This window comes from Vulpes lagopus, chromosome 2 (assembly GCF_018345385.1).
Source record: "Vulpes lagopus strain Blue_001 chromosome 2, ASM1834538v1, whole genome shotgun sequence".
NCBI classification, from domain to species: Eukaryota; Metazoa; Chordata; class Mammalia; order Carnivora; family Canidae; genus Vulpes; species Vulpes lagopus.
Window position 1 is genome coordinate 53,961,379 of NC_054825.1, and position 15,683 is coordinate 53,977,061.

Consider the following 15,683-nt stretch of genomic DNA (forward strand, 5'->3'; position numbering starts at 1 on the left):
TAAAGACAAATATTTCTAATTCTGGCTTTGTAATATGCATATTGCCTTAACTTTCAGAACGAATTTTCTAGAAAACTGAAACATATCCCATTAAGTAATCAAAATATTCCCATAGTTTTTATGGAACTCATTCTAACAAGGGCTTCTTAAATTACCTGGAAAAAACAAAACCCCTCACCAATTACTGAGCCTGGCTGCACACTAGCCCCTGTGCTAAATGCTTTAGTACAGTACCGTCACTAAAGCACCTCACAACAATCCTCTGCACAAAAGGAAAACTGATACCAAAGAGGTCAAAAGACTTGGCGACATCACCCAGCTGGTCAGGACACCTGGCACCACACTGCTTCCGTGAAGATAACTAATCTTCTTCTTCTTCTTCTTCTTCTTTTTTTTTTTTTTAATATTTCTGAGTCCCTGATGGTGTAGAAAGGCACAGCGTAGTTAAAAGCAGACTCTGGAATGAGAATGCCTGAATTCAGATCTGGGTTGGTTTCACTACTTACCAGCTATGTGCCCTTGAGAAGTTATTTTACCATTCTGTGCCTTCATTACCTCTTTTGGAAAATGGGAATAACAGCAGAATGCACCTAAGAGGTTATTTTGAGAATTACATGGATTGATCCCTGAGAAATGTTAGATCATGTAAAATGCCCAGACCTGTACCTAGCATATAGTAGGCACTCGATAAATGCTAGCTTTTACTAAAAGCAAGTGCTTTAACAGTGAAGGCCTGAGGATTGCCAAGGTCCTCCCTCACAGCCTTGGTAGGACTGGGACTGAGTTCGCTCACACACAGACCTTTCTTTTTTTTCTTTTTTTTTTTCAGAGACCTTTCTTATATGTGTCCCACGTGTTGAAGATAATATACACACGATGATGCATTTCATTCTCAAAATAAAATGAAGCAAAAAGCCTGAAAGGGAGTTACTATCCTTTCTTTATTGATAAAGAAAATGCTTAAATCATTTGCCCAAGACTCTCGAACAAAACTTGACCTTGAGTTTGTCTCAGCAGCCCAAGTTCTTTTATCTACACATTATTTTGTGTTCCTAAATCTATTTTTTTCCATTTTGTCAGTGAATCCTTGGTGATCACTTAGGATGAGAGTTTTGGAAGGGTCTTTTTTTTTTTAAGATTTTATTTATTTATTCACGAGAGACACAGAGAGAGACAGAGACACAGGCAGAGGGAGAAGCAGGCTCCATGCAGGGAACCCAACGCGGGACTGGATCCTGGGACTCCAGGATCACACCCTGGGCTGAAGGTGGCGCTAAACCACAGTCACGGGGGCTGCCCCTGGAAGGGTCTTTAGAGTGTATCGCACAGGACATTCCCTTTTGGCTTCTGAAGAAATGAAGTCCTAGGAGCTTACTACCGAGCTGCCCACAATCCTATGACAACTGCCCCTGCTGCAGTGGCACACTGCCACTTTTTCTCTCAGAAGCCAGTGGCCTACCTCAGCTCTGCTCCTAATCCTCCAGGGGCTCAGAGAAACAAATGACCATTGCAAAACTCCAGAAGGCAGAGGCTAAATAAGAGACCTAGGGGCTCCCCTAGCAGGCAACATCTTGAGTTTTAGCAAATGGGACTTTGTTTTATCAAGTTTAGCTGCTCGGGCCTTTCTGCTTTTCTGGCTCACAGCAGCATTCTGGAGACTTGGGGCTAGCAAACAAGACAGGTGTGAGTCTAGTCTACAATGTCCCTGTGATTCTGAGGTAAACTGTTAAACTGGACTTTCAAAGAAAACCTGGAATGGAGGCAGTTTTGCCCTGAAAAAAAGAATAGGACAGGCTAGCACAAAGTTGAAACTTAATTTGTCAAAGGAAAGCAGCTTACAATTAAAGCAGCTGTTCCTAACGCATTACAATCTCAGGCCCCAACAGTACAAGCCTAACAACCAACAGCCCCTGGGCAAAGGCAGGCCCAAGATGCCGTTATAATTAGGTCCCTTTTCACCAGAGAGTTGGATTCATAATTAAACTCTGTCCCTTCCTGCCCCCGTATCTAACTGCTTCCAAAGGGACAGGGTTAGAGGCCAGGAGACAACCCCAAACCACAAGTTCACTGACCTCCCAGGGCCAATGGGCAAGGCGACACATGTTTGCATTAGCTGTACAGGAGCCTGTCTGGGGAGAGGTTGATTTCATCTTTCCGTGTGACACGCTTCTCAAGTCACTTTACACAGTTGTTACTGACCCCTGAGGGGGAACTGCTACCACAGCCTCGGGGCCAATACAGTCAGTCCCCCGGAGAAGGCAGGGACCCGCTCTGAGAGAGGGGCCTGCTGTAGACAGAGTGTGGTCGGGGTTTCCTCTGGGTTGTACTTGATGGGTCAAGTCAATGACTCTCCCAGAACGGTAGCTTCCAGAACTGGGAGGTAGCAACCTCTATCTATAGACGTGATGATGGAGGAGTTTAAATATACATATAAGTGAAAGCCCTTCGGAAACACAGGGGTCCAAATGAGGGAAGAGGCCACGGATACTGTCTGCTAACCTACCCGGCCCCAGCATAAAACCCTCAGTGACTCCCACTGTTCTCAGGACAAAGTCCAGACCCTTGAGCAGGTTAAAAGCCCATCACAACCTGCCCGCTGATGTCTTTCAACTTCACCTCCCACCTCACTGAGGCTTTGGCCAAGCAGGGTGACCTGAGTTCCTCCAGAGGGCTATGCTGTCTGGTGCACCTGCTGCAGGGAGCCCTTCCTCCCTGTGCTCTCCCATTCTGCCCAACTGAGTCCTCCTTTGGGTTCTGATTTTAGCTTAGATGCCATTCCCCCCTAGAAACTTTCCTCTACCTCTCTTCCACGCTTTCACAACCTCTTCTGTTTACCCCTTTGGAGCCCTCTTGATCATCCTGTTAAATTGATGGCAATCCTCCTCCTGTTACTCTTTCCTCTCTCAAAATTTTGTGAATGAAACAACGTTGCTGAATAAGTTAGTGAAAAGAAGAATAACTTAGTGTCTGACATTAGTAAAGAACTTAGAAAATCTCTGCAGTTCCCACCCTAAACTTAAACTTCATAAGCAACCTCACCCCACTGCCAGCCTCGCCTTTTAACTGGTAAGAAAACAAAGATCAAAAATAAATAAACAAACAAACAAACAAACAAACAAATAAAATTTAAAAACAATTTTAAAAAAAGAAAGAAAGAAAGAAAGCAAAGATCACCAGAAGAAGCTAAAAGCCTGACTAAAAGTAAATGGCTCATCAAGAGCAGAGATGGGTTTGGACTCTCCATCTCCTAGTTCAATCCCTGAATTTTCTCCATCAGAATGTTGGCTATGCCCAGATTGTTTGCTATACCACTAGTGTCTTCTCACAGCAAGAGAAGTGAAGGCAGAGGAGGTGCAAGAGAAAAGAGACTTAAAATCCAAACACTGCTGCTCAAGGCCTAGCTCTGTGGGACCTGGAGCCATCTCCATGCCTCGGGCCCCTCATCTGTCAAAGGGAAGGTTAGCACTAGTAAACCTAAGCAGCAAAAAAACTTCTTAATATTTTAAGATTATTTTTCACCTACTTCACTCACCACGTTTTATGTAAAGAAAACAAGATAACTTTAAAATACTTTATGCTTTTCTTCTCAAAGAAATATTTTTCCAACTTTCATGTGGATATTTTTCTGGTGACATTTAGCTTTATTATTCGAACCAAAGCATTTTTTTAGGTGGGGGAGGAGCAGAGGAAGACAGAGACAGAATCTTTCTTTTCTTTTTTTTTTTTTTTAAGATTTTGTTTATTTATTCATGAGGGACACAGAGAGAGAGAGAGAGAGAGAGAGAGAGAGAGAGAGAGAGGCAGAGAAGCAGAGACACAGGCGGAGGGAGAAGCAGGCTCCATGCAGGGAGCCCAACGTGGGACTCTATCCCAGGACCCCAGGATCACGCCCTGGGCAGGCGCCAAATCGTTGAGCCACCCAGGGATCCCCAGGAGACAGAATCTTAAGCAGGTTCCATGCCTAGCACAGAGCTGGACATGGGGCTTGATCTCACAACCCTGAGATCATGACCTGAGTTGAAACAAAGAGTTGGACGCTTAACCAACTGAGCCACCCAGGCACCTTGAACCAAAGCATTTTTTTAAGGACAGGATTCAAATTCATTAAGCAATCTCTTTAGAACTACAAAAAATTTAACCAATTTACAAGATCAACACAGGCTTTGCTGAAATTAACTAGCGTTACTATTTCTTCCTTCTGTCTTCATGTCATCAAGACAGTAGTATCCACCTGCAAAAAAGAACCCTCGTCCATAGCCATTAACTGAAGAACGGACAAACCCTTTTTTCTTTACAGACACTACTTGATTTCATAGACTCACAGAATGCGGCAGCCAGAAGAGACTATGAAAACCATCGAAGCCTGTATCTGCCTTTCACAATGAGAAAAGAGGCCCAATCTAACTGTCCTTGGGAGGGGCTTAAGCAGGGCTGATTGCAAACATGCACCAATTGTTTTTCAGGGTATTATATATTTTGCAATAATAGATGATTGCAACAAAAAATGTGCTAAATTGTATACTGAGATCACAACACAAATTTCAAATGTAATGTTATTTGTCAAGGTTGAAGGCTGAAGGGCCAAGAGAGAGACATAACTGATATTATGTATGCATGTTTTAAAATTTGATTATAAGTGGAATTTTCTGGGCAGCCCCAGTGGCCCAGCAGTTTAGCGCCGCCTTCAGCCCAGAGTGTGATCCTGGAGACCTGGGATCAAGTCCCACGTCAGGCTCCCTGCATGGAGCCTGCTTCTCCCTCTGCCTGTGTTTCTGCCCCTCTCTGTGTGTGTCTGTCATGAATAAATAAATTAAATAAACAAACAAATAAATAAATAAATAAATGGAATTTTCAGGAAGTGAAAGGAATTATTTTGCTTGTCCCACCAATTTGTCATGCTTCTGTAGGACTGGAAATTTTCAAAATAATAGTAAATAGACAAAATGGGAAATGTACCCAGTCAAATTTTTTTTTCGACAACTTAACCTGTCACTGTTCATTGTTGGCTGTGACTGAGACAAGCACCAATTCTTTACCAACAAGTTCTAAACAATATAAGTCAGCAATAAAGTCAAAGCCACCATTAATCGTCACACCCTTTATGTATTCCTTTTCTTAACGATTTTATTTTTAAGTAATCTCTATACCCAATGTGGGGCTCCAACTCACAACTCCAAGATTAGGAGTCACACACTTTTCAGGCTGAGCCAGCCAGATGCCCCAATGCTCACACTCTTAAGAGGCAGAAGTTTCTAATTCCTTACCTAATAGTTTCTCCAACGACTAACAAAAACAAAAGAGACTGAAAGAGTAGCCAACGAAATGGACAGGGGCAAAGGGCAGAATGTTGTTCTCATTCTTTTCCTCTTCCCGATCCAACAACCCCTTTCCCCCAGCCCTGGTAGGGGTGAAGTGTTCGTGAACTGAAGTGTGAACTGAGACAGTGGTCTGAATCATTCCAAAACTGAATGAGTTAACTCCCAACAAAAAATTGTTTCCCATGCTATCTCAAGATTTTATTCAGAGACCTTTAGAAAAGAAAAAGTGAAAAGTTCCTTGTTGAAAGCCATGAACAGTTACCCCATCCAAATTCAGAGGCAACAAACAAATTATAGTAGGGTTAGTCACTGCTCACAAAGCAAATTTTCATTTATTTACTCTTTGTGACGGACCTTGTGTATTTGTGTGTATGAGATTAGAATATTTTGTGATACCTATTCCAGATAAATTCTGCATCGGGGCCGTAAGAAACACACTCTAACAATTCAACTTTTAAATAGATCACCCTATATTTCATGTCAAAACTCGACTGTGTATTTTACAGACTATCCCTCCACTTCCTATATCAGGAAAACATCTATAAGTTATTAAAATAACTACTGCCAAGTTATTTGCCAAAATATGCAAAATTTCAATGTGATGTGGGGAAGTCATGCCAGTCCCAGCTCTGCCAGCAGAAAGCTATGCAACACTACACATTGCTTAGCCGCCTTGTGTTTGGTTTTTTATGATGAGGTGGGATTCCATACCTAACCTAGCTTTTGCAAAGTGCTCTGAAGTTCTGCAGTGCCGTCACAGGCTGCCACTAGCACTGTCCCAGCCTCTCTCTTAGTGACAGCAAGCCTAAATTTGATGAACATGAGGACACAGAGAGCTTTAGCATCTATTCCTAGGAACCAAGAATTAACATTCTGGGCTGAGGAATGTGAGAGCTACCTGGAAAATGTCCAAAGGTTCAGCAACAGGTAAATACCAAAGCGCCCAATCAAACTGATGCAGAATGCTGCAGGTAAGACAGAGAAAAAAGGTATTTCACCACAGTCAAGTAACAGGTCTGCTGCAGAGAACAGCTTCCATCCAATTGCCTCCACCACTTTATGTGGCTTTCCAAAAGAAGTCCAGAGTTACTCACTCAGTAATTTAAAAAAAATAAAAATAAAAAAATAAAAAGGCAGACGTTTCTTCCTCTAAAGACAATCAGGTACCCAATTCCTTTAAGGTTCTTATTAATTTGACTCAAAATAAGAAAAATCTCTAAACACAAAACAAGCAGAGGAAAAGGACACATTTCCAGATAACACGTATCCAATTATCACTCCTGGATAATATTTGTAATACTAAAATTTAGCCCAAAGATGATGTACAGCAAACCTATACACTTCAGGAAAGAGATGGCAAATGTGAAGGGCGATGCCACCCACCTTCTCCCTCCATCACCGAGGCAGAGGTCAGGAATTCATCACAGCCCTCGGTCTCTCAGGATGCCACGAGGCAGCGCTGCGGGTGGCCGCCACCCAGCCGCCGAGCTGGCATTCATGCTCAAGTCTACTGGATCCCAGCTTTGTATATTCCTCAACATACTATGCCAAAATATTGAAATGGGTCTCCAAGGAAAGCCACTTCATGACAGTAAAGCCCTTCATTTAAGCCATGAAATGGCAATTTTTTTTCTACCTTAGGTAATTTTAGAGCAGTAGGAAGAGCAGAGAACATAACTGTAAACATTAGTTTTACTCTAGACACCATGCCATTCCAGTGAGATACACAAGAAGTTCTATACAATAAATGTTTATATTCATCTTTTTCAAAACAGAATTTGGCTTTATTCAACCCACATGCCCAGCCCAGTTCCAATCCACTCACTACCCTGTCACTCAAACAAGCACTGGGCAGAGTACAGACACAAACAGACCTCCATCTGCTAATTAAAACTGGGCACGAAACTGTTAACAGGCATCTGTTGCATTGTTTGAAGCTAATGGGCAGAGACAAAGCTGAAATGGCTCTTCTAAAGCAAACCCAGTGATTTCACTCATTTTCTATTTGGTATTTATGTCAGTGGGGGACTGGAAGCGGGGTGTTAAACAGCTTATTATGGAGACTGAAAGATATGTGATATCTTACCTAGTCTAAAACATCCCTTTAAAACTGGTAATAAAAGATATGTAACAATTTTTTACTGGGGAAAATACCATTCTTGTGTTAAGGATTCCAATTAAGCACTTCTGATCTTATCTCAGACATAATCTAATTATAATACTATGAAAGAGAATAATAACCAAAATTCAAGCAGTGCTTTATAGCTCATGCAGTGCTTTCACAATTCATCCATCCAGCCATTCATTCATCCAGTTGATGAGTCATTTAATACAGGCCTCAGAGATTTAGAAGGTGAATAAGGCTTGATTCCTGCTCTAGGGAATTCGCAGCAACCCTGAGAAGTTGGTATAATATTATTAGACTCCATTCTAGATAAAGGAACTAAGGCCCTAGAAGGACAAGTAACTTACCAAGGCCAGAAAACTAGGAATGGCAGAGGTTAGGATGTGAACTGACTGCAGACCCACTGCTCCTCTACCTTCGCCATGCTAACACCCAACATGGAACAGTCCACTTCATCTGCTACTTATATTTCAGAAGCTCCCTAATTATGTTATGTTCCATAATATTACTCACTAGCTAAAATCTACTTCTCCATCCCCACTCCAACCCTCTCTGCATCCTGTGTGAAATCTCTTCCCTGCAAAATATCCCTAATTCTAATACACCCAAGAGAGCTGGTCCCCAGAACGGCCCCGTTTGCAGGCAGGCAGACCTAAACCAGATCCAGCCTCCAGGCCATGCCAGCAGCTCTTCAGTCTTCCACTTCTGGTTCCATGGTTCTTTTCAGATTCAGTTATCGGATTTAATTCAAAAATCAACTGCTAAATTTTTCCTGGTCTTCAAAGGCTAGACTTTTTTCCCTCTAAGACAATATCCGAACCCATTTCCCTCCAGCTTTCTCAGTAGGTCCAAACAATCTTGGTGCTGTTGCCCAGAGAACCTCCTCCCTGATTTGCTGCCATGTAGAACAGCTGGCAAAACTCTTTTTTTTTTTTAAGTACACTTAGTCTTTTTTTTTTTTTTTAAGATTTTATTTATTTTATAGGGCTCGATCCCAGGACTGGGATCATGACCTGAGCTGACTGAGCCACCCAGGCGCCCCTCAAGTATGCTTAGTCTTAAAACACATCCATATTGTATCCAAGACTCAGTTTCCCCATACCCATTCTTAATTTGCTGAATGGTTTTTCCATTCACTAGAACATGAATTGAGAAGGTTACATTCAACCCTTTATTATCAAGCATTAAGTTCTACTCTTCCTGAAAGAGTATTGTTATGAAAACTATCAGAGGGAAAAATCTGACAGCTTCGAGAGAAGACAACTGACATTAAAGTAAGACTTTATGTACAAAATGTTCAATTTGAAGTTGCATGTTCCTTGCATATTTTTGCTTGAGAGGCTGAAACTAAGGAAAACAACTATGAAAATTAAAATCAACTTGCTCTACATATCTGGATTATGCTCAGCCAAATGTTGATAACATCTTGGATAAAAATGTAAATATGACAAAGTTTGTTTTTCAGTCAATAAGTCTTGATAAAAGCCTTGAATTGCTACCAACCAAAAACAGTTTTTAATTTTAAGCTGGGGTCGACAAACTTTTTCTATAAAGGAACAGTCAGTAAATATTTTAAGCTCTGTGGAACACAGATGGTCCCTGTTGCGTATTGGTCTTTGTTTTCTATTTTAATAACCCTTTAGAAACGTTACCAAGCATTCTTTGCTTGTCAATGACACAAAACCTGCAGGCCACATCTGGCCCCGTGGTCATAGTCTGCCAACCCCTGATTTTAGGAAAAGTGAATCCAAGAAAAAAAAAATGCAACATTACAAAATAAAACATCTACAAGTGCTCTGATGAGACCAAGCTGCAACAATTAACCAGCATGCTGCTATTAACATGATTTCATTAGCAATTTTGCACGTGGAAGGAATTTTAATGACAGGATGGATGCACTTTGATCTTCCAACTTGTAACTAGGGACACAAAAGAAAGGGCAAAGGACAGCCATAATATGCTGAGTTATGCCTAAGAGAAATTCCTCGCAGAAAAGCATATGTGCAAAATCTAATTCCTCCCTGGAAAAGGTGGTAACTTAGATTTATGGAGATGATGATCAGACTGATCAGAAATAGCAGCAGCTCAACTGTGAGAAGTCACACAAACTTGACCCAGGGGGCTCATGAGAAGTTCTACGACAACCAGCTGTGTGATCTTGACACTGTCAACTTAACCTTAGTTTTCCTACTGACACAGTTGGGGCAGGGGCAGAAAGGCGATAATCTCCAACTCTTTCTACTGTCAAACTATGACTATACTAAATAATGAAACCACTCAGGAAATACCCTAACAGGAAAGGGGATGTGGTGGGGAGGGGAGAGACAGCAAAGGGAAGAAGCTCACATTGTCCAGCTAGAGGTGAAAGGACAGGGCTGGGTTTTCTCTTTCTGTTCTATCAGCAGCCCCTTGCTCAGGACAGGCCATTTCAAGGTGTTGGTACAGCCTCATATCAATAGTAAACTGCATCCACATCCCACAGGAAATATAATGCAGAGCTGACTGTATTACTATTTCCTACTTGTCTTAACATCACATCTTGCAGACATTTAAAACATTAGTTATGATTACGTGGGAGGTTTGGGGGAGCTCATTGAGAAACTTTTTTCAGGAGTACCTGGGTGGCTAAGTTGGTTGGGCGTCTGCCTTCAGCTCGGGTCATGATCCCGGGGTCCTAGGATCCAGCCTGACATCGGACTCTCTGATCTGCAGGGAGTCTGCTTCTCCCTCAGCCCCCTCCATGCTCTCTCTACTCTGTTGTCTCTCTCTCAATAACTTTTTTTTTTTTTTTAAAGATGAAGAAGAAGAAAAAAACTTTTTTTCAGTTCTCAAACATTTGAGCTGAAAGGCTGGCTGGTCCTAGGAACTGGGCCTATAATTTCAAATGGATAAAACATCCCTACTCAATAGTTAAGGAATATTATCTGACTGATACACTGAAAGATTCTCCATGGGTCAGGTGAAAGATAATGCATCCTCCACCATCCCCAAGAGCATAAAGGAAATGAGAGGAGCTGGAATATCAGAGAAGGTAGCAGAATCTTAGAGAAATAAGAAGAGGGCAGCCCGAGTGGCTCAGCAGTTTAGTGCCACCTTCAGTTCAGGGCCTGATCCTGGAGACCTGGGATCGAGTCCCATGTCAGGCTCCCCGCATGGAGCCTGCTTCTCCCTCTGCCTGTGTCTCTGCCTCTCTCTCTCTCTCTCTCTCTCTCTCTGTCTCTCATGAATACATAAATAAAATCTTAAAAAAAAAATAAATGAGAAGAAAGTACTCAAGAGACGGCCTTATCTGTAATCAAAATGACTGTTTCCTTCCTTTCATGACAGCAAAACCACTATCAAACAGGGTCTAAAGATGGCAGATGCCTGTTTTAAAAATGACTTAGGGGCACTTGGGTAGCTCAGTGGTTGAGCATCTGCCTTCGGCTCAGGTCATGATCCCCGGGGTCCTGGGATCGAATCCCACATCAGGCTCCCCAAGGGGAGCCTGCTTCTTCCTCTGCCTATATCTCTGCCTCTGTGTGTCTCCCATGAATAAATAAATAAATTCTTTAAAAAAAACGGCTTAAAAATATGCTTTGACAAAGCAACATTAAAACTAAGTATGTATCTGCACGGAAGAAATGAGCACACATACACACCTACCAAAGTGCACACACAAACCTCAGCCGTTAAGAAATAGCTTTTTCCTGTGATGTTGACCTTATCGAGTTTCATCAGCAAGGCTGAGGCAGACCCTGTCAAAACCCAGTCAGAAAAGCCCAAGAACTTACACACCCAGGTACCTCAAAAAATAATCAGGACTGGAAGGAGATGGACCACCAGCTCCGCATCTTCAGATCACCAGCTGATTGGGGGAGAGGTCTGGGGAGGGGGGGGAGTGCTATTGCTGCTAGAGATGTGGACACCCCAAGCTGATGTTTGTGGTTAGGGAAGAATGCATGGAACCTTTTCCACTAGAATGGTGGTAATACTCACCTTCTTTTCCCAGCTTCATTTCAAATGCAAAGCATGAGGTTTCAGGTATATAAATTTTTCTACTGTTTGAAGGCAGTGCGATACCACTTCCTGTTGGGCTCTGGGGCTACATAAGAGGCATGGATTTCCCCTCCTCCAAGTCAACTGAAGACAGAGATATAGCCTCTTTTAACCACATCCACCCCACAGAAAATATAAAGACCAAGATCACATATGAAACTCATCCCATTTAACGTCTACCTTCCGTTCCACACAGTTTCAGGACACTGGTTTTCCTGCCTTCATAGCTGCAACCCTTCACAGAACCAATTTCAATTTTAAAAAAAAAATCCATACAAGAAAGATTCTAAGCCATCAGCATGAAGAGTAATTTTTAAAAGCGACTATCACAAAAGGAAGCAGATACCCTTACAGGAAATGTGGGACAAAAATTAAGGGGAAACTAACAAAGCTATTTCAAATGAGCAAAAGTCATGCAAGGAACTTAACAGAAACAGCATCAGCAAGACTCACTCACTTTTGACACAGGAGAATGCTTCTGGGAGGGTCACACAGAGAATGGACAAAAGGCTACCCACTCAACTTGTTAGAAACTGTCCTTTACCATCTGGATTGCACTATACAATCAACAATGCAAAAGGTTTATTCGGGGGTTTTGAAATTAGTACCAGCATCCAAAACTAACGTCCTTTAATTGCTGCGACAGCTCCCACCAAGTCTCTTAGGAATATACTTGAGACATGACATTTAAAATCTGCTTCCTCAGAAAAGAAAAAGTCCCACTCAATAATGACTGCCAAGAACTTGCAACTCAAACTTCCCTAAGCCCAGACATCATAACACCAGGGAGATTTCAGAGCACTCAATCCATATGAAAGAGGCCAGAACAAACAAACAAACCATAGACTTTCCTAGTTCTCAATTTTAAGTGCACTCTATGCCCATTCTTAAAAAAAAAAAAGGCAAATTATCCTTAAAACATACAATATTCAAATACGATTGTTACCATAGCACTAGCCCCATAATAATCCCAGAAATTCACAGTGAAATATGCCAAAAGAACCATGTGAAAGGTGCTTAAGTGAGCTACTAGTAGAAACCACAAGCATCACCCAAACAAACGCTAAGATTCTTAAGGTACTTAATTAACTGCAGCTAATTTATTTAACAAAGGGAATGATGTTAAGGTCACTTGTATAGACAGCTTAAAGCCAGCTTTGATTTGCTCTTCGGTTTATGATAAGTTATAAATTTTGATACCTGAGCACAAAGGCCGCCAGTACAAAGGTAGAAAGGACAGCTCCCAGCCAAGACCAGGAAAAACAATTAATTCAAAGTAATTGGGGGTGGGGGGGTACACTTGCGTGTTGTGATTCATTTAGCAAGTGATAATTAAAAACCAAGGCAAAATGCACAGGGAGGCAAGGCAGGCAGGATGTAAGACCAATTCCTCCGCTGAGAAGTCCCTAAACCTTCAGGCCCAAGAATTCAAAAAGTTGAGAACTGCTGTTTGTCAGGAGATGGTGGTGGAGGGGTGAACCCCGTCTCCCCTGACCAGCCATTCCCAAGAGCCACCAATCCTAACACCGGTTAACGCGCACAGCACGACCCAACACTGCGTACGTTGTGCCACCATTAGTCACATTTCGCTCTTTCTCCTGCAGCTGAGCAGCAACAGCAAAGGGAGACAGAACATGGTAACCAGGGTTCCCAGTGGCTGGAGAAAGTCCTGCGCCCATGCCTTCCACCTGTGCTCCCTTTCCCTCCTCTCCCTCTTCTCTGCGCGACCTCTGGGCTGCACGTTCTGCTTCTCCTTTGCTCCCCGCCTCACACCCAGAGTTCCTCTACTTTCTCCACCACCTGTCCTCACTCCGCCCTCCGGTCCCCTGAACTCTTTCTCCTCCCCATCCTGCGATGTTGCAGAGTGACCCTCCCCTGACCAGAGATCCAGCCCTCCCGCGGCCGGGGCCCCCACCCCTCGCCTCCCGGTCACTCGTTCCTCCGAATTTCCTACTGATGGTTGGGTTCTCACCTCTCCTGTCCCTCGTGTCCTCTGCTCTTTTACTTCAGGTCCCTCCCATTCCCCCAAAGCTTCATTTCCCCCTTTGCATTTCCTTCCTCTTTCCTGTCTTTTAATCCATTTCACACCCACTATCCCCTTCTCTTTCTCCATGAGATTTCGTGTCTCCCCCCCCAACACACACACACACTTTGTCCCGCTAAGAGCCTTGTCTGTCACTCGCCCAACCCTCTCGTGCCCCCCATCACCCCAGGTCCCTCTCGCTCTCTCCCCCTTCCCCTTCCTTTGCCCCCAAGTTCCCCGTTCGCCCCCCGGCCTCACGTCCCCGCCCGCCCCTCGCCCCCACGCCTGCACCCCCGCCCTCGCCGCCCTGCAGCCCCCGGGGTCCCCTCGCTGGGGCTCCCAGCCCTCCCGCAGCCCTCCCCTCGGGCCCTGGCACCCGCCCCCCATCTCCCTCTCACTCCGCGTCCCGGCCGCGGCCCCTCCCTCACCGATGGTGGAGATGAAGGTGGTGTTGAAGGCGTCCTCGGAGAAGCGGAACAGGAGGCAAGTCTTGCCCACCCCCGAGTCGCCGATCAGCAGCAGCTTGAACAGATAATCGTACGTCTTCGCCATCTTCTCGCTCCGGCCCTCTGACCGGGGAGCGAGAGAAGCGGCGGAGAGAGGCGGGGAGGGGGCCGCGGGCGAGGGGGCGTGTCCGCCGAGCCGCCGCCGCTCGCCCCGCCCCGCAGCCCGCCCCTTCCCCTGGAGAAGCCCTGCGCGCCCCGCCCCGAGCGGCCAATCCGCGGGCGCCTCGTCATCACAGCCCGCGTCCCGGGGCTTGCTGGGACTTGTAGTTGCCTGCGGGAGCCTCGGGCGTGCCCGGCGCCCGCGGTCGGAGCGGCCCCGGGGATAAAGGAAGATGCGCTGCGTGCCGGGCGAGCGGATGGACGAGGCGTTTCCACCGCTGCTGGGAAAGAAGGCTCCGTGTCGAGGTCCGCGCGTGGGGCGGCCGGAACTCAACTTGACGGTTTCTTTGTGTGCGGGCGCCTTGCAAACCCAGACCTCGGAACCCGAGTCCCACGACTGGCGCATCTCTTCCGCCCGGACCCGGAGCGGGGCTGCTTTCTTTGCTGCCCGCTGCCGGGGCGCAGCCTGTGGATTATCTGCTGGGCGCCTCGGCTTCTCCGTCCGTTCCTGCCCTGCACCGCCTCGGTGCCCCCTCCCGCAGCCCCTCGGTTGCAGAGCTCCGCGAGAATGATTGCCGTTCTAACTTGAGCCCCAGTCATGTTCTCCTCGCCCAGACCAGAGCCAGATCCCAGGGGTATTTCAGAGGATCTGCTCTGCAGACCACCCCCCTCCCCCTACAAGGCGATGGGCTCAATCTGGGAATTGAAAATATTAAGGCTTGTGCTACAGGTCTGCGCCCTCGCCCTATAAAGTGGCAAAGCAGGAACTATGACCCTTGGGATCTAGAGAATAAGATTTGGATTTTACTGAGTGTTGGCTCAGCGGCTTAATTGCTCCGTCTCTGCGCCCCAGTTTTCTCACCTGCAAAATGGGCATGAAACAAACTTTTTTCATAGGGTTGTAGAGAAAAATTAAGAGACAACTTAATATGAAAGCACTTTGACATCCACAGGCGTTGTAGAAATGTTTGTGGTGATGGTTACTTTTTAAGCCCTCAGTAAGCTCTCAGTGGATGACAAATGGGGGGGGGGGGCAGCATTCTGTTATACTCACTTTAATCCTTTACTTACTAATTTAGACTACACTTTAAATGTTTTGTGGATATATTGTTCAGGCCTCTTCCATTTGCTAGTGGCAGAAATCCCACCAGATCTCCTGGAAAGGAGGTTTCCTGGCTCAAGTAAAGCCAAAGGGCAAGAAAAGGCTAAGGAGGTCTAGGATGAGAAACTCTATCCGGTCAGGGCTCCGTCTCCCATCTCTGCTCCCTTCTCAGTTTTAGTTTCTAATAGTCGGGGCGCCTGGGTGTCTCAGTGGTTGGGCGTCTGCCTTTGGCTCAGGTTGTGATCCCAGGTTCCTGGGATCGAGTCCCACATCAGGCTCCCCCGCAGGGAGCCTGCTTCTCCCTCTGCCTGTGTCTCTGCCTCTCTCTCTGTGTCTCTCATGAATAAATAAATAAAATCTTTAAAAAAATAATTTCTAATATGTCAAATACTGATTGGTAAGACCCTCATGAACAAAAGCTCTTCAGAGAGGATAAAGAGGTCCTGAGGTCAAAATAATTGAGAACCGTGGG

At 44.9% G+C, this 15,683-nt stretch overlaps 1 protein-coding gene across 1 annotated transcript in view; it reads right to left on the bottom strand.

The window, feature by feature from the left end:
* The window catches only part of RAB8B (RAB8B, member RAS oncogene family), a 62,448-nt gene extending 48,290 nt beyond the window's left edge, over nt 1–14,158 (bottom strand). Inside the window, exon 1 of the mRNA XM_041744435.1 lies at nt 13,933–14,158. Within this exon, the coding sequence (XP_041600369.1) occupies nt 13,933–14,056 (124 nt within the window). The 5' untranslated portion in view covers nt 14,057–14,158. The remainder of the gene's footprint in view (nt 1–13,932) is intronic.
* Between the last annotated feature and the right edge of the window lie 1,525 nt (nt 14,159–15,683).